This window comes from Camelus ferus, chromosome 1 (genome assembly GCF_009834535.1).
Source record: "Camelus ferus isolate YT-003-E chromosome 1, BCGSAC_Cfer_1.0, whole genome shotgun sequence".
Lineage (NCBI taxonomy): Eukaryota > Metazoa > Chordata > Mammalia > Artiodactyla > Camelidae > Camelus > Camelus ferus.
The window spans coordinates 98,040,464-98,059,339 of NC_045696.1; the positions used below are offsets into that span (position 1 = coordinate 98,040,464).

At 44.9% G+C, this 18,876-nt stretch overlaps 1 protein-coding gene across 1 annotated transcript in view; it reads right to left on the minus strand.

The window, feature by feature from the left end:
• The window catches only part of GYG1 (glycogenin 1), a 29,593-nt gene extending 11,078 nt beyond the window's left edge, over nucleotides 1–18,515 (minus strand). Inside the window, exons 1-5 of the mRNA XM_032486666.1 lie at nucleotides 18,320–18,515; nucleotides 15,886–16,021; nucleotides 13,894–14,068; nucleotides 13,436–13,598; nucleotides 2,074–2,200 (exon numbers count right to left, since the gene is read on the minus strand). Coding sequence (XP_032342557.1) covers nucleotides 2,074–2,200; nucleotides 13,436–13,598; nucleotides 13,894–14,068; nucleotides 15,886–16,021; nucleotides 18,320–18,500 — 782 coding nt within the window. The 5' untranslated portion in view covers nucleotides 18,501–18,515. The remainder of the gene's footprint in view (nucleotides 1–2,073; nucleotides 2,201–13,435; nucleotides 13,599–13,893; nucleotides 14,069–15,885; nucleotides 16,022–18,319) is intronic.
• Between the last annotated feature and the right edge of the window lie 361 nt (nucleotides 18,516–18,876).

The window sequence follows — 18,876 nt, forward strand, 5'->3', positions numbered from 1 at the left end:
AGACTTGAGGGGAATAGGGGGCAGAATTGCTCACACCACTAATGATTCTCTCTCCTTTGCATGATCATCTTTTTGCTTGCTCAGCTGAAGCCAGTCAATTAAGTTAAGCAACTGCCCTTGTACAGACCAGTTTTAGAAGGTCAAGCTACCATGATTTGGAGGAACACTGTTCAAACTGGCAGGGTTAGTTATGAGGCAATAAGGACCGTAAAGAATCAGGTCTACAGAGAAAATGATACTTAGTGAAGTCAGACAGAGAAAGACAAATACTTATATATAATATCACTTCTATGTGGAATTGAAAACATGATACAAATGAACCCAAATCTGTTTACAAAACAGAAACAGATTCACAGACATAGGAAAGAAATTTATGGGTACCATAGGGAAAAGCAGAGGGGAGAGACAGATCAGGAGTATGGGATTAACAGATATAACAACTATACATAAAATAGATATGCAACAAATGTTTACTGTACAGCACAGGGAATTATACTCAAAATCTTGTAGTAACCTATTATCTGAAAAAAAAATTGCTGTATACCTGAAACTAAAAAATGAAAAATAAAAGAATTGGTCCACACTTTCAAGCAAGACAGGCTTATACTTTACAAGGCCACAGACTAGAGGCAAAAAATAATGCTTCTCCTGTTCCATCTATTGTTAGTAAATCTTGTTCTGTTTGCTTTATTCAGACTACAGCTGATACGTTTGAGAGTTTGCCTGTTTTGTTCTAGAAAAGGAAGAGTCAAGAGGCTGTACTATGTCCGAGACATACGCCAAGAGAACAGTTCAGGAGGGAAGAACATAGACACTTAGAATCTTTATCTGGGGCGTGTTGACAGAGTCTGCCCAGAAAAGAACAGAAAGGGAAACATTTCTGCCACAAAAAGCCAGACATGCTTGTTACCGAGGTGGGGGTGGGGGACAAGACTTAGAGAGAAGACTCTGGATAATGAAACATGAGAAGTGAAAGGCCCTTTGTTCTCTGCTCACTCAGTAATGCCCGCGCGGGATGGAGACTGGAGAGCCCCGCCCAGCTCCCTGTAGAGCCTCACGGCTCACGGCTGTGTCTCAGGATCAACCTGACAGCTTGGCCTCCACTCAAGAAGCCAGAATCATCTTCTGGGTTCCACACACATGAGTCAGAGGCTGAAGAACAGGGCCTGGGCCCTGCCAGTGACACAAGCGCTGTAACGAGGCGGTATTAGCTGCTGAGTTAGAAACGCACCAGAACAGCGCGGAATAAACACGCTGCCAAAAACTGCGAACGTCTGTCCAGCAAGCACTTTACGTGTATGAACTCGCTTCATCCTCACGACACGCCGAGGTGGGAGGTGTCCTTTCCCTCCTGGCTCTGCACCGGAGGACCTGCGGCACAGCCTGAGCCCCTGGGAGGGAGCGGCAGAGCCAGGGCGCGCCCGCCCCTCGGCCTGAGACGACTGGCCTGTGGTCCTGCCAGGCCACGTCCCCGCACGGAGGGCGGGCCAGGCCCTCCTCTTACTTCCTCACGCTGGCTGCCTCCCTAAGGCTCACAACGACCTTTGGAGGACACTGAGGCAGAGGGCAGCCCAGCCAGGAGCCCGGCGTCTGCAGGGCTGCTGCTGACTGCTCATCGTCCAGGAAGCAGCGCCTCCAGGGCGCTAACCGAGGTGGTCCAGCTCCACACCCACCCCTGACCAGCGCCTTGCTTACCCCCCAGAACTCCCGTGGGGGGAGCCGTCAGCATCCTCGTTTAGAGAACCGAAGCCCAGCAGCAGGCGCCAGGCAGAAGCTAGGTTTGTGCTGTGTCTGTGTTCTAGACTCATCAGAGGGCCAGGCACCCCGGGAGCTGGCGAGAACCTTTCTCCACGGGCAGCAGGTGCCCTCGGGGTCACTGCAAACGTAATGTGACAGACAACAGCCAAGGCTCGGCCCCATGACAGCCAAGCCTCTTATAAGAGAAAGACCTTCCTCAAAGTCCCCACCAGTTTCTGCCCTCGGAATGACAATGAGACACCCCCCAAATCTTAAACCCCACTCCCCTGCCCTCATGGTCCCCCCGCCCCCCACATTTAAACCATTGGCACTTACGCTTTAAATGCTGGGAGGTAGGAGTATATAGAAACGCTGCTTAGGTTATAAATAAATGGCAGGTGTTTTCTGATATCTGTTGTTGCCCAGCTGCTAAAAAATGTATTCAGTAAACCCTGGTCCCCACCTGAAAGAAAAAAAAAAATTATAGTCACAGACTCCAAGGACAGGTCAGTAACTTTATAGGAATACTTAACTGGACCTTTACAAATAGGTACTAATTCCATTTCTAAAGTAAGAAATTCCATGTTAGACCCACTAAGGACATTTGGGGGGGGCATTTCCTTGAGTTAATTAATTAATTCAACAGATATTTACTGGGCAGCTGCTATGTGCCAGACACTGCCTGAGGTGCTGGAGAGTCAATGACGAGCAGAGACACGGCCATTGGGGTGGGGTAGTGGTGGGGGTGGGAGCACTGCTATCAGCAAGTGAAGATTCACGTGGAAGTGGATGGAGGCCTCATGTGATGGGTCGGGGAAGTTGTGTTTAACCGAGATCTGAGGGGTGCACTGGAGGACTTAACAAATGCAGGTGGAGAGAAGGAGGGCAGGTGGTGTCCCGGGCAGAACACCTGTCATGCAGCAAAGACGTGAGTTGGGCAGACATGCAGCTACAGAAAGACCTGGAAGGTGGCCTCTGTGAGTGCACTGCAGAGTGGAGTGGGGGTCGCAGGCCACAAGCAAATCTCCCGAGAGGTAGGCACCAACTAGACCTCACCGGGCTCGGACTTTAGACTTTACTCCCAGGTAAAAATTTTAGACGTTACGTTAACAGCAGTGAGACAGAAAAAGAAGTCAAAAGCAAAAGAGAACAAACCACATAATTGTTTCTGGAGCCCCCAACATGGACAGAAGGCTCAATGACAGAAGGCCACAGTGCCCTGGCACACCTTCTGCCACTGACCAAGCCTCTGGGGTCAGCCAACACCGGGCAATGTCAGCCACAGCCACAGAGCACAGAGCACAGAGCTTGCTCAGACCTTGGGGGTTCCTGGACGTCAGGCCTCCCTTGGAAAGTGAGGACCATGGCTATTCATTCAAAATAAGTAGAAACAATCAGAATCCAAACAGCTAAGTGTCTGACCTAAATCATAGACACACATGTAACCCAAGAGTCACTAAGACGCCTGAAAATGCATTCTGCCAAGGAGCCCATGCGCTTTCTGCCTTAGGCTCATGAGATTTCAGAAAACAGGCACAGAACCAGAGCCTCCCATGCAGCAGCCCGGGAGTGTGCACGTGTGTGTGGGGGGCAGTGGGCAGGGAGGGCCCTGCTCTTTCAGCGGATGAGGCTGGCATACTGTGCAGTTACCTTGCACTTTGCTCTGCTCTGCCCTCAGACCTTCTTTCCTTTCTGACACACAGCATGTCCAACTGGCTGTCATAACTATTTGTTTTTTTGGTTCTGAAAGAGACTTTAAAAATCTGAAGGTTTATTTAATATTTGGAGCTAAGTAGTAAGATGGGGGCCTTAGGTTTAAAGTCCAAACGTACCTTACCCATCCTCTGTGGATCCCCTCCTTTCCAGATACCCTCAACCAACTCTATGGATCAAAGACAGTCACTGAGCACATGTCTAAGGCGTACCCTCCCTGTACAAAGAGGCCCTGACAGGTCCCCAGTCCTCAAGGGACAAACAGTTCAAAAGCAAATCAAGGTTTCACCCTTGAAAGTTTTGAAGGACAATAAGATGACATCAGGATATGCTTTACTTGTTACATGAACCTTCAGCTATATAGAAGATTTTAACTAAACAGACAAATTAATGTATTCTGAGACACAAAATAGTAAAGCCACGACCCTATACCGTTCATCAGAGGCTTACTCTGGATTCTGGGAAGTGATCTCAAATGTGGGCATAGACAATGATGGCTGAGGTACAGAGGCCTAACGTCTTACTGATTTCCTTTTACACATAAACATCAAAATAAAGGTTGAGGAACTGTTGACAGCAGCTTTATTTGTAATAATACAAAACTGGAAAGAGCCCAGTCTCCTTCAACAGGTGTATGAATGTGACACCTCCATACAACAGCATATTACTCAGCAATAAAAAGGCACAAGTTTTTGATACCACAGCAACTTAGATGGATCTCAAGAGAATGATGCTGAGTGAAAAACTCCCACCCTGCAAGGTTACATACTATTTGATCCATTCATATATCATCCCTCACATGACAGAATTATAAAGACAGAGAACAGATCTGTGGTTGCTGGGGTTAGGGAGGGGAAGAGAGAGACAGGTGGCCACGGTGACAAAAAGATCACACAAGGGATCCTAGTGATAGAACTGTTCTGTCACACCAACCTACACATGTGATAAAACTGTATAGAAAACATACACACACCAATGAATACACTGTGAAGCCTGAATAAGACTGGTGGACTGTATCAGTTCCTGCTGTGGAATTAGTTATGCAAGATGTTACCACGGGGGGAAACTGGGTGAAGAATACATGGGATCTCTCTATATTGTTTTTAACAATTGTGTATAAATCTACAATTCTCTCAAAAAGATTTTTTAAAAGTCTGAGATTACTGTGGCTAAAAAATACAATAAAGAACTTAGTCATTAGATTCTAAATTCCACGAGGACAGAGATGATGGCTCTTGGCTCTTTCTGCTTCCTGCTGCATTTCTAACACACAGCAGCATGCTTTACACATGGGCAAGATATTTGTGGAATGAATGCAAGAACCTTGAAGATGTTCTCCCAGAGCAGAAAAGTTGAAATAACTTGAATATTCCACCATAAAGGAAAGGCCAGTACACCGTGATACTAACCACTCATGGAAATACTATTCAGACATTAAAACTAATGGCTTTAAAGACCATCAGTCCACTGTGTAACAGAAAGATACACAGCAACATACATCACGATTCTAACTAAGAACATAAACATTCCTAGTGGAAGAAAATAAACCAAACAACAGTAATTGTGTGAGGGGATTGGTGTTAACAGACATTCCCTCCCCCCGACTCTTCCTTACTATTGTTACATTATTTCTGTAATTCTAAAATATTAATAATATAAATAGGAGCAAGAATGGGAATTGTGCTAACACCTTTTCTTTCTAAACATTTTTGCTTGTTAACTTATTTTCATTATTAAGTATATTATCAAAAGAAAAATATACATGTAGGTTATAAAGTATACCAATAATAGAACTAAATAATACTATACCCAGTGTCCAATTTCAGAACTCTGACATGAACAATATTGTTTAAATTCTCTGTGTGGGCTCCCCATTCTAATCGCACTGCCCCGTTCCCCAGGAGTGACTACTTTTCATGAATTTTGTTTGTAATCATCCCCATTTCCTTTATCACATAGGTGTATACCTCCGGACAATATATGTTTTCACTTATTCTTGAACTTTGTAAAATTGGGCATCATACTATGTATTTTTCTACTACTTGTTTTTTTTACACCACTTTCAAAGACCTTTTTGAGATTAAGCAATTCCACTGCTGACCACATGTAATGCAGTGAAGAAATCTAACTCCATGAAGGTCGGAGCAGCAGCTGTAAAGCAGAGCTTCCCAGTCCAACAGAGTGAGCCTGGGGAACAGGAGTCGGAGCTGTTGATCCCTCAGAGCCCCTGGCTGGCTGCCTCTGGCCACAAAAGGCCACTTCCATTCACCCTCAGGTACCCTACAAATACTATCAGTCCCTCAGCCTTGCCAAAATGCGGCTGAGAAGCACTGGTAGGAAAGGAAACAGGCAAGACGTGGGAAAGGCAGGGCAGGAGACGTGTGAATCAGCGGTGCCCATTCAGGCAGCAAATCCCTAAACACTCAGCAAGGACCCTGCCTCTGGAGGGGACAGGACATACAGACCGTGAAACTCCCATGGCCACTGGCTTCATTATGTGACTACAAAGGGTCACCTTTTAGCCCAAAGTTGTACATTAAAAATAGAATTAAACACCACCTAGAAGTCTGTGGCTTCTTAAATAGTTTTTAAATTCAGCATTCTAACCACCTTTTTACCAAATGCACAATTCCATGTCTCAAGATCAGGCAAATGTTTTAGTTTCACCAGCAAAATCTATGCGTGGTGTTATCAATACCCTCTCTTCCAAAGTCCCTAAATTAGAGCACAATTTAAAGCAAAATGCAAACTTGAGCACATTTGTGCTACAAAACATACAAAGATGCATTCAAGACTACTGAATCTTCACTACAAAAGCCCCAGGACTTTTGTCTAGTACCTTCTAGTCAGACTTCTGGAGCCAGCTTTATTTATTCTGACAGGATAAGACACTTTTAACCTCAATCATCTCAGAACCAACAAGCATGATTAGCAGAAGTGCCAGCAGCTGTGATCCAGCAGGCTTGGGGTGGCGGCCCAGGTGAGAGATAAGAGAGAAAGGAAATGGAACAAGAGACACACGGCACCTGTTTTGCAACCAAAAGCAAATATCAGATTCTCCATCTTCCTTCCCTCCAGCTGGCCAAGTGCTAGTAACAACCTTACAAACACTCAGTATTTTCCAGGCCTTCTGACTGGAGTCATGAGCCTGGTAACCATGGACACATTACAGCACTGATCAGAAACTGGGCTCATGATTTTATGAGACAGAAATGGAGTTCAGTGCTGTCTTTTAAATTTGTGCACTTGTTCAATGCTTACGTAGTCTGTATGCTTTTCCATAGTTTGTTGGCAGCTGGCTTGCCTTCTGTGGCTAGCAGGGAGGGTGGGTCAATTTTGGCTTAAAACATGAACCCTAGTATCTCAGCCGCAAAAAAATGTTCCCTTAAAATCCTACTCAAAGCAAGGTTCAGGTTCCAGGAGCAAGGGATCACCTGGGAGCTTGACAGAAATGCAGAATGCTAAGCCCCACGCCAGAACTCCAGAATCAGAACACATCTGAATCCCCAGATGATTTGTTTACATATTAAAATTTGAAAAGCACTGGTCTAGAGTCTTTTAGAGAATGACTCCTTTTTTTAAAAAAATAGTTTGACTTTGTTTTAATTAAAGATGCATTTATTGTAACGACACAGTCATTTAACCTCTGAAACAAATCCTTACAGAGAATGACTCCTTATTTATTTATTTTATTATATCAGAGAATGTAATTCTGAGAAATGTCATTTCTATATAAAATGCCTGAAGTTATATAAATTAGGTACAGGCATTATACGCTGATGAATAAGATAGATTCCAACTCTCAAAATGGTTCTCAACCTAATAAGGGGACAGAAGAACAGGTATCAAACAAGTAATTCAAAGCAAAAAAATATATATACAATAGAAGTATAAGACAAGTGCTGAAATGAAACTGTGACTCACTCCTTAACACTGACTTGCTTGGCAGGCATCACCATTCCTGCCTAAAGAGCAATGCCAAGGATACTAAGTTACAGTTCACGGACTGCCCAGCTCTTGGGGATATTTCCATGAGGTTTACTAAGGATCATCGGATTAACCCCAGGTGGCTCACGGAAATCCAGGTACTTGGAGCTCTGATCTCAGCATCACTGTATCTCACTGGCCTCAATCCATGTAAGCCGAGAACAATTGATTTATTTTACCATTTCATATTACAGCTTTTATTTTCCACCTTAAAAAAAGATTTTTTAAAAGTAATCAAACTATTAAATAGTTACATAGATGCAAGGAAGCATTTATGCATGATTTAAATTTCACTTTCCATTCTAAGGCAGGTCCTCCTAGATTCTCGTTGCACTCTGAACTTATCAGAATCATAATTACATAATTAATTGTGTGATTAGGCTTATATTCTATGGAACCATAGAATATAAGCTTTATAGAAGTAGGGATAAAACCTGTATCATTTACCAATCTATTCCCTGGCCCTTAAACTTACCATCTTCCCCAGATTAGGAGATGAAATGATTCTTTTTAAAAAAAAAAAAATACTACGGAGATTATTATAGAGATATAGGAAAGGGAAATCAATTCTGAGAATACTTCTAGACCCAGAAAACAACTATCAACTGTGCTGATTTAAAAAGACAGATAATGAGAACTAGTGGTTAGGTTACCAGTGGGAAGAGGGAAGAGGGCAGGGTCAGGATAAGGTTAGGGGATTAAGACATACAACCTACTATGTACAAAATAAACAAGCTACAAGTATATATTGTAGAGCAAAGGGAATGTAGCCAATATTTTATAAGAACTATAAATGGAGTATAACCTTTAAAAATTGTGACTCACTATATTGTACACTTGAAACTTTCATAGTATTGTACATTAACTATACCTCATTAATAAAATAAAATGCATTTAATATTTTAACAATACAAAATAAAAAGATAAAGTATTTCTAGATACTCTGGTTCAGAGGGGAGGAACAGTAGCTGCAGACAGAAGACGTGAGCCGCTGTGTCTTCATCTCTAAAATGAGGAAAACACCAGCTGCTTTCTCTACTCAGGGGAACTAATTGTAAGTAATTAATCTGTAATCAGGCCAGTGTGACAGAGGTTTTCCTCCCTCCTGTATCATTCTCAGGATACATTTTTGTAAATGTTGCAGTGTGGGATAACTGCGAAAGGAGGAAGAAAACTACGCTCACACAACCCAGCCATGCAGTTAAGAAAGACTGTCTGGTTCAGACCTGAGTCTGCCACCAGCTCGGGGACACTGGGCAAGCTGCTGCCCTAACTGTAATGATGGCAGGTGCCCAAAACTAGCTATACAGCGGGCCTTCAGTAAATACCCTCTGAACACATGAATGGATGGATGGCTACTTCCTAGGACTGCTGAGAAATAAGTGAAAAAGTAAGTAGAACAGCCAGCCTAACAGCCTGTACATGTGTAACACTTTAGTCCTTCCCTCCTCTGTTTCTCATGGGATTCATGATCTGTGCTGGTTACAAGGCTAGAAACAGATGGCTAAGTTAAAAAAAAAACAAAAAACAAACAAAAAAAAACCTCCTGGGTCATATAAAATAGCTCTAAAGATAAAATTTGTGTGTGCTCACTGATTTTGCTATTACATACTTTTGCTTGTCATCTTTACTTATTCAAGATACTTACTACCCAACATAGCAATGAAATGACAGAAATGCAGGAGAACAGAGTAATTTTCAAAGCAATTGATAAAATAGCTTAAGGGCCACAAGCAGCCTGAGAAAGCCCAACACAGGCAGCTGTCAGAGTGGAACCTATCAAGTCAGGAAACCAGGTGAGGCACACCTGAATTTCTGAGCTCACTTGGTTTGAACAAGACAAGTACTGTATGAGAATATACCTCTCTCCTTCATTCCTTTTTTGGGCAGGTCCAGCTTGAAGCCTAACAATTATGAATATTAGGGAAGGCAGCACTGGGGTCAATTTTACACTTAACAGAATTTAGCACCAAATCTTTTCTGATAAAAATTATTTTAAAACTTTATCATACTCTCCTGGTTCACTACATCTCCAAGCACAGAAAAAAGATCTTCAGTGAACACTTAGAACTGGGATATGGAACACATGGTTATAATGACCTCAAAGCAGATCTTGGATTCTGCTGAAATTAAAACCATACCTAGATTCTATCACTAATTTACTCTCTATTTTTTTCTGAAAATACAACCACAGACCAACATTTCATTTCTCTAAAAAAAAAAAAGTTTAGGGTATTTAGTTTACAGTAATGAATTCCAAGATTTTTCAAAAATGGATACTTTAAGTTGAAAAATATGAATCCTTTTCACTTAGGTTTCTGAAACTGACACATACAGATGAAATTTATCAGAAATGTTCAAGCACTACACCTTGTCTTCCACTGTACAAGCACCCCTAATTTAGGATACTTTGGAGCCATGGTGGAAAAGGAAATAAATCTCATATTGATTTCTTCAGATTAAGAGTCAAGTGCATCAGCTTTGTTGCACACGAGTATGTGGAGACAACATTGCTGGTTAGTAGCTATGAAATCATGATCTCTCTCTTCCCTTCTCACTGCTGAGTCCTGAGGTTGACCTTACTGTGTCACATTCTATCAAATGTTAGTGTATATGTATTTCACAACAGCTATTGTACAACCTTTCAGGAAACATGTAACTTCACCTACGAAGAAAGTGCCAAGATAGTTTGCAAATATTAACAACAGTATAGGAACTTAAACACTTCACTGTGGGAAATTAAATGCCAGCCATGATTAGGTATGAAGTCACTAGTTTTAAATTCTAACACTCTAGATGTTTGGGAAGAAAAGAAAAGTCAGGGTACCTAGCACAATTGCCATATTAGGACGATTCTCTTGGCCAGAGGCATGGGAGGGGTGTGATTAGAGGGCTGGTGATTAGAAGCCCGACAGCCACATTCTTTCCTATTAGAAGGGCTGCGGAAGCAGCTGCAAATGCTCAGCCATCAGCGCCCATGCGGCTTGTCAGTGGACACCAGGCCCCATCAGTTCTTGTTGAATGTATGCAAGAGATTAAGCAGGACTTGCAAGACATTCAGACAGAGATACAGTCATCTGCAAACGGGTGTACTTTAATACCAGTCTAAAAATGCTGGGACTTAAGACTCCCTGCTCAGTAAAACTGGGGGTTTGGGGCTATGGGAGGATACCTGTGGATATTAGAAAAGGTATGGTAAGGTGAAAGGAAACATCTGAAAGTGTTCCTCTTGGTGCCTATGGTGTGACATCTATACAAAATCGGGCACTGCACTGAGAACGTGGAGCAAAGCAAGCAAAGCATTAGAAAAGGATGTAGCTCGCAAAGAAATATTGTGTTAATACAAAGTGTAAGTTCAGTAAGCCTTTAAGTCACACAGGTGTGGATTCAACAGGACAGTAAACCCCTCCAGAGAGGAGCAGGCTCCCATGGCACAGTGAGCTTTCTTTGATGAGTTAAGTAAAGCTTATCTGTAACACACCAAGCCAAAGACCTTTCATTTGAGAGCTGAGGACTTACTCTTCTGTTGAATTTCAATAATGTATTGAGAATAACTGTAAGTTTCCATCTACACAGTTGGATTTTTAACTCCTTCAATTAAGCATTTCTACTGACAGAAAATTCAATCCTTCGCCGCTAACGAGCCAGTAAGCGGAATACCTTACAGAGACGCAGCTCCTGGAGACCCTGCTGCTGAACGATGAGTGTGCTACCAGGCACAGAAAGATCTCTCCGTGGCTTCAGATTCTGGCTGAAAAAGCAGGAAGTGCTTTCCAGTTGAGCACTTTCCACATATTCTTGCTTCTTTACAACTAATTCATCAACTCCTCTAGTACCTCTTGGTTCTAGAACAAGGTAGATGATCCAAGTTGGTCTCTACCAGAGCATTAATAAGTCTGAAATTCTAAAATTGTAACCTGGGTAATTTACCACGGCACACTACTGTCTGGTATCCACACTATGATCTTGCAACAAAGTCTAGTATTCTTCTAGACTAGAAATTAGATTCTCTTTACACTATTACAGTTGTGTGGATTTCAAGCAGCTGGATCTACTTTAGAATGTGATTCACTTACTGGAGTTGAGAATTTACACTGACTTTCTGGAAGGATTACACTACTTCCTTTAACTCAATGAGAGGAGGTGATGAAAGATACCCTGACGGGAAGATGAAGACAAACAGTGGACTTCTGCAAAAAATACTCTCATCTTCCTTTAGTGCAGAGGCAACTGTTTTAGTCTCAGCAGTAGAAATAGGGAATACACAAGTTGGTTCCTCGATTGTACCAAATATGCCACACTGATGAGGGATGTTGAGGGTAGGGGAAGATATATGTGTGGGTGGGGAGGGCTATGTGGGAATTCTGTATTTTCTGCTCAATTCTGTTGTGAACCTGAAACTACTCGAAAAGAATAAAGTCTATAAGAAAGAGAGAGAGGAAGAGAGAGAGAGAAAGGAAGGAAGGAAGGAAGGAAGGAAGGAAGAAGGAATCCATGTTCTGAGCTCGAATACTAACACAGCTTTCATTCCTTACATGAAAGGAAAGCAGCAGGAGCTAAAACTGTCAGTGACATGAAGTTACATCTGGCCCTAACCACACTGAACACTCAACACATTCTTACTTAAGGTGCTGAAAATAAGGCTGCACTTCTTGTCGGATGCTGCCATTCACTATGGGTCAGATGTTCCTGCTCACTGTTTTAGAGCACATAATGACTCGGCATAGAGCAGACTTTTTCAGCCTTGGCACTACTGACACCTTGAGCGGGAGAACCCTTTGGTGTGGGGGCTGTCCATGCACTGCAGGATGCTCAGCAGCATCCCTGGCCTCTATCCACTAGATGCCAGTGGCACCCTCCCCGCTCACTTGTGACAACCAAAAATGTCTCCCCAAGGGGCCAAAAGTCCCCTGGGGTGGGGTGGAGGGGGGCCAAATCAGGGCGCTGGCCTGTCCCCACATTTCCAGCCTGGGCTTCTGCCACCGTGTCAAGCATCTGACAGGGAGTCGCTGCTGAGACGGCACTTCTTAGTGCAAATCCTTCTTCCTAGATGCAACTGGGTCTTTTTTTGATTCAAAAGATCCATCAACTGTTAATTTTAAAAGGAGCTGCTTTTGCATATTAACTACTAATTTTGTCTTGTGTGCATTTTGTTCCAGTTTTTAAAATTTTTATTATTTTTGGGGGGTAACTAGGTTTACTTATCTATTTATATTTCCTGGAGGTACTAGGGATGGAAGCCAAGACCTCGTGCATCCTAAGCATGTACTCTTATTGTTTTTTTTTTTAAAGTCACTATTCATTATTTTAGAGACTGGCCTGAAACAGAAGCATAGTTACTACTTCATTTAATCAAAATTCTCCAAAGGATGTGAGACCCTAAGTTACAAACAGTCAGAAACTTTCTATAGACACACATAGCTACAGATACACTTACACATCGTGGCAAATGGATGCTGGCTTTGCCAATATGCTACTCTTGCAGACATCACTCTATCTGATGTACAGTGTTACAGGGAATGAAAATCTGGAGACAAATATTCACACAGTCTATCTTCTTTTTTCTTTCAAGGCCTCCCAAGAGAATGAGAGCCAAATTATTTGGTTTATTCCTCAAATTTTTATGGAGATAGTGATTGGTCCTCCTGTTAGTTCTTAAGTTTACTCAGGTTTAAAGATAGTTGTTAAAGTTTTTGGTTTGTTTAACAGTCTTTTATTATGTCTTGAATAATCATGGTTCATTGAACATACTCTAATTTAGACACAGGAAAATCAATCAAAGGCAAGTCTGTAAAACAGCCTATGTACCCATAGGAAAAAGATGCATGCGCGCACACAAACACATAATGCTATTTCCCAAAACAACACAGCTTAAAATCTTTGCCACATCTCATGTATCGCTACCTTCCAGGCACAAGGAACCAAGGCAACTCCCTGAGAAGAGCAGTTCCTAGAAGTTACTAACAGCTTATCAGATATGAAGAAAACAGATACATACCATCAAAACTACCTTGCTCGGAAGCAAGGTGCAACAGCTGATTGTATGTTTCAACTGAAGGCCGATAAACAAAGACTCCAGAATTGAAGCAGTCAGGCCACCCTGGGTCTGGTGCCGCCGACAGTTCTTCTCTCTCAAAAAGATCATCGATATTTGCTAGGACCTGATTCAAGGGCAGGGGGTGGGGAGAAGGGAAAGCATTTCAGATCTGTTCTGCTGCAGCACACCCTTCTTAAGTTCTCCCTAAGTTATCCAGTACAAAAGATGCAATCTGTTGCTGGTCTTAACCATCCAGACGACAGCTGAAAGGCAGCCTGGGCCTACCTCCTTCAACACCTGACACTTTTTATGACAGTAGTTTATCTGAACTTTACTGTCAAGTCTTGACAGCATTCTTTAAATGCCTAACTGGTCTCAGTTACTATATCCATCTTTCCAGCCATCAAAGCCATACTCACCAGAGTATCTGCATCCATGAACACACATTTTGAATACTGTGTAAGGGACCAGCAGTGGAGTTTAGTTAATGTGATACCCAATTCAGGCCTCTTCATTAAGGTTAGATGAGCAGAATCACCACTGTCCAAGACATCTACCATGATGACTTCGTCAAAGATTGTCTCTAAAGTTTTCCTGTCAAAATAAAATCCAGAAAACAGCTCTCAGCATCTCTGCAGAACAAGTGACCCTTCTAATGTAAGACTGCATTCTTATTAGCCCAACAATTACTAGAGCAGTCTGTTACTTTGGTATATTACAGTCTCTTAAATATGTCCTAATTTACTTCAGGACAAACTGTGTTAATTTGCATGTGCAGTTGACTTCACTGAAACAGTAAGAACTGCTTATGGTGAGGATGAACTACTTGTCTTAAAATATTATCACAGAAGATGCTTTCTATGCTTCACTGTACCATGAATATCAGACAAATTGTGAAATAGCCTGTGAAAATTTTACTGATGTTTGCTAATACACCTTTGCAACAGCCTATGTCTTTAATAATATTTTACTAGAACTGATTCTTGCTGCCCACTGAATACTTTTACAAATGATGCTGAGTTAAGCACATATAATATCTGCAATGAAGCCTATAGCTGATAATTTTTGCTAAAGCAGTTGACAGAGGCTCCATGTCCTAAAAGAAGTTAAATGACTCAATTATTGGGTTTCCAGTTTTTGGCCTCGGATATAACCAACATTTATTATGTGCTTAGCCCTCATAATGAGAGGCTCATTCTAGTCTATGAGGTACAGTACTTCTCTATACCCAAAATTAACTAAAGATTTATTTTAGAAAGCAAGCCTGAGCTGAAGTAAGCGGGGTGTCCTCAGGTAAGATGCCAAACTCAGCACAGGGAAAAAGATACGGTAAAGACAGAGCATCACTGAGTGTTTATAACCATGTCAAGCATGTAGAACAAAACTGGTATTGCATTATTGCTTTGAAAGCTGTGCAAAAATGCATGCTAGTTCACACAGTAAACTTGATCTTTTTGAAAGAAATGGTTGGTGGCACCATTTACCACAGTAAAGGGGGCTGGGTTCTAAGACTGCATCCGCCTTCTTACATAATCCTCACGAAAGAGACTATAGATTAGGACATACACATAGGAGACATTTGGGGGGGGCATTTTACTAAATTACCCTTTAGGAACAAGGTTGTTAGTGTGAGAAATACATTTATGTATATATAATGGCTCTTTTTCAGAGGTCCTTGGCATGTGCTTACATTAAAAAAAAAAGCCACAAAAGGGCGTTTTCAATTTCTAAAAGGGATAGGAGAACGCAAAAATAAACACAATACAGAGCTGCTAGTGTGCCCAGATATTTTAAAATAAGTTAGCATTAGGATCAAAGTAGTTCATTCAGATACTTCGAAAATTAATTCCAACAAATTGACACAAACTAACCCAACCAACAAGCAGCCTGTGCCCCCCAGGGTGCTCTCCTAGCAGGGCCCCTAATTCAGAGAGCCCTTCTAGTCTCTCAAATTGTAAATAAAGATCTTTATGTTACTAATGTCAACTTGTGGTGGTGAAAACTGCTACTTTCTTTCAAAGTCACCCTAGGTTTCCCTGGTTGGAAATAGGAGCAAACAGCATCTGCTGCATTTGGGGAAGGGCGTGCAAGTGAAGTCTGAGGATGTGCCGGGGGGTGGCTGCACCGAGACACTCACTCGGATCGCCCCAAGAGAGCCTGTCCACAGGAGAGCCCTGCTCCTGGTCGGAATCTCCTGGGTGAGAACACCACCTCCCGGAGGGAGCTTGGTTGGAACATCTCCCGAGGAGGAGGAAGAGGTTTCAGGCCCAGGAATTCTTCACTCAGCAACTCTCATCTCTCTTCACCGGCACTCAACCCATGGAAAGGGTATGGCCTCAATGTCCACTGATGTCAGAAACAGGGGAGAGGGATGTCAGAGCTCCAGCAACAGCTGGCAGTAAGGTCCTCACCTCATGGAGTCTGAGACCTGTGGGGTGATGAGCACAGCCAGCTTCCTGGTGGTCCTGTGCTGTTTAAGAGACGAACCAAGGACCAGGGCTCCTTTGGCGTAGGCATCGTTTGTGGTCAGCGTCACAAAGGCCTGATCTTGATGCAAGGAAAGAAACACATTCATTAAACGTTACCCCAGGACCCTCTTCAGTGAGTATTTGGCAAAATCAATTCCTTTGAGATTAACTAGCTCCCTTAATAAAGGAGCAGCCTCTTGGAGGGTGGCGTGGGAGGGAGAACCCAAATGCCCACTTTAAGAATGGTTCCAGACCGTTCTTTAGCAGGGAATCTCTGGCAACCTCCAAGAGGCTGACTGAGCTATAAAAATTAAATCCAATTTAGAGTCCACACGAGCTAAATTCTCAGACTAAACAGCAGCTTAACACCCAGAGGGTGAACCTCAGACAATTAACAGGTAGTAATGACAAGAGCAAGAAGTGCACTTTCTGTTTCTCCTACAAGGTACCCTAAACAGTATTTTCAGCCAAGCACAAATCCAGCCAACAACCTCAACAGAGAGTATCCTAACACAGAGGCCATATTCTTCATTCTGGTGCTTCCATCTGCCAAATCTCAGGCTTTTATACTATTTCCTCAACCTGGAGCAAAGACTCTCTCAAACATCACCTTGCCAAATCGATGCTTCTATCTAAATAGTGGCCCATTGCTGTTAAATGGATTTAGGGACAGCCGCACAAGCTCTAGGAAACCTGCCTCTTTTCCCTCGGAGAAACAAGCAGTACCCCCTATCCTGTACCCTAGGGCCCTCCCAACACTCTTTCACACACTCAAAAATCAGTCTCCGATAATCACTAGGGCTGAAAGCAAACACGTGAATTATTTCCTCCTGAACACACCCCAGGCACCCAAGGCCACCAGCACAGCCTTTAGGATTTCTCCAGTCCTTTCCCGGGATGATTCTGGGGCACACGCTGTCTCCGAAGGGGTTTTGACATTAGCAAGCTGGTGGCCATCCAAATGTACAGGATACTTAGGATCAAGCTCTGGCAGGGTTCACTTGGGGCACTGTGGCCCAAGCAGGCAGTTGGGACATTTTGTCATGAAATCATTCTCTGTCTTAGGTTTTGTCATTCTCCCTTGGCCCATTTTCTAAAGTGGAAGCTGGAGACCATGGAAATTCCACTGAGAAGTGAGAGGAAGTTGCAGGTTGTCAAGTGGGCCAACACACACCCCAGCCTCTGATCCCAGGGCCTCCTTTACACATAGTGTTGGACTCTCCCTTAAGTTGTAGAAAGACTGGTGTTCCCCATCCCTGCAGGGCCACTGGCATCCCAGCCAGTCACACCCTAGGGAAGCTCAGAACAGTGCCCTCTGTCCCTTGACATGCCCATCAACCTCTGTCAGTACTTGCTCCTTCAACCCATCATAAGAAGGCATTTCAGTCAGCCTGCCCAAGGTGCATAATGAATGATGTAACGTAAAAGTGGTCCTGATTCCGGGGGATGGTGGAGAAATGTTTAATAAGGTAGTAAGTTTCAAGGATTTGGGGAAGCAAGGATATGGACTATTTCCAAGATGATGCAAGGGACAGATCAAATGCTTAGGAACATAGGCTAGAGCGCCAGACCTAGCCAACATTATAAAGGAACAGCAGAGACCAATGACAGTTGGCTAGGAGTTCAACCTGGCAGAACTACGGATTGCATCTGCAATCTTTCCGCAGTTCAACTGCTGAAATACCCCTGCTATTCGCCTGAACAGCACGGGAAGGACCAGTTACCTCGGGGCCTCCGGCCCTCGGGGGCAGGTTCGCCGTGCAGCCCCGTCACCTTGCAACAAGTCGGCCGGCGCCCTCACACCGCGCGGGGCCCGCTCCCCGGGCTCCCACTTCCCGCAACCCAGCCCCAAAGGCCTAAAAATAGGCTCGGCGTGGCGGCCAGCGCCGGGGCGGGCGGCCGAAGAGCCGGGCCGGGGCCGCCGGCGTCCTGGCCTCGCGGCCGCCCCTTCCGAGGGTTCCGGCCCGCAGGCGGTGGGGAGAGCGCCGGCGCCCCCGCCGCGCTCCGGGGCTCGGGACCGGCGCCCCCGGGGAGCCGGCTCCCCACCCCCACGCCGCCCGCGCAGCTGCTCCGCCCGCCCTTCACGGTGAGCGCAGGAGGAAGGGCAAGGAGACGGAAGCAGGAACGGGGGCGCCGGCGGAGGGCCCAGGCGCTGCCGGGAGGGCCCCCAGGGCTGCGTCTCCTGGGTCCGGACGGCAGCTCGGGTCCCCGGGGCGGCGGGGCAGCGGCTGACGCAGGAAGCGACACGCCCGGCTGCGGCCAGCCTGCAACTTTGCGCCGGTCCTCGTCCAGCCGGCAGCTCCCCCGGGGCGGACGGGCGGACGTAGGGGGAGAAGGGAGGCGGCGGCGGCGGTGGGCGGCGCGGCGCGGCGCGTACCTGTCATGGTGCTGCCGGGGGCGCGGGCGGCCGCCGCAGCCGCAGGTTGGTGGCTCGGAGAAGCCCGGCGCCGGGAGGGAGCGCGGCCAGCGAGGAGGCGCGGCGGGAGCCGAGCGTCCGCCCGGAGCGCTCTTATAGCTGCCGTCACGTGGCCGCGCACGCTCCCCGCGCCCTCCGGCATCCTCCCCGCCGCGCGGCCGGCCCGGGAGGCTGCCCCGGGGCTGCGGGACCCGGCTGGGTCCTCACTCAGCCCTTCCAGCCCTGGGTCTCGGCTCTGGGTCCATCTCCTCGGCCCCTCTCCTCGGCCCCTCTGGTCCTGGTACTGCTCTCAAGGGGCACCTGCCTGGGACCGCGAGCCTCCGTGTCGTCCCCCCCCCCCCCACCCCGAGTCAAAGATTTGGAGGGGGACTTTGGGGCAGAGTGTGGCGTAAGTGGGACAAACTCCCAAAGAAGCCAAGGGTTAGGGAACTTACCAAACAGAAAACCCTAGTTCCTGTTATCACTATAGTTAATAATAATTCATCTGAACTGCCTGAATTAAATTTTAATTTCCCTTT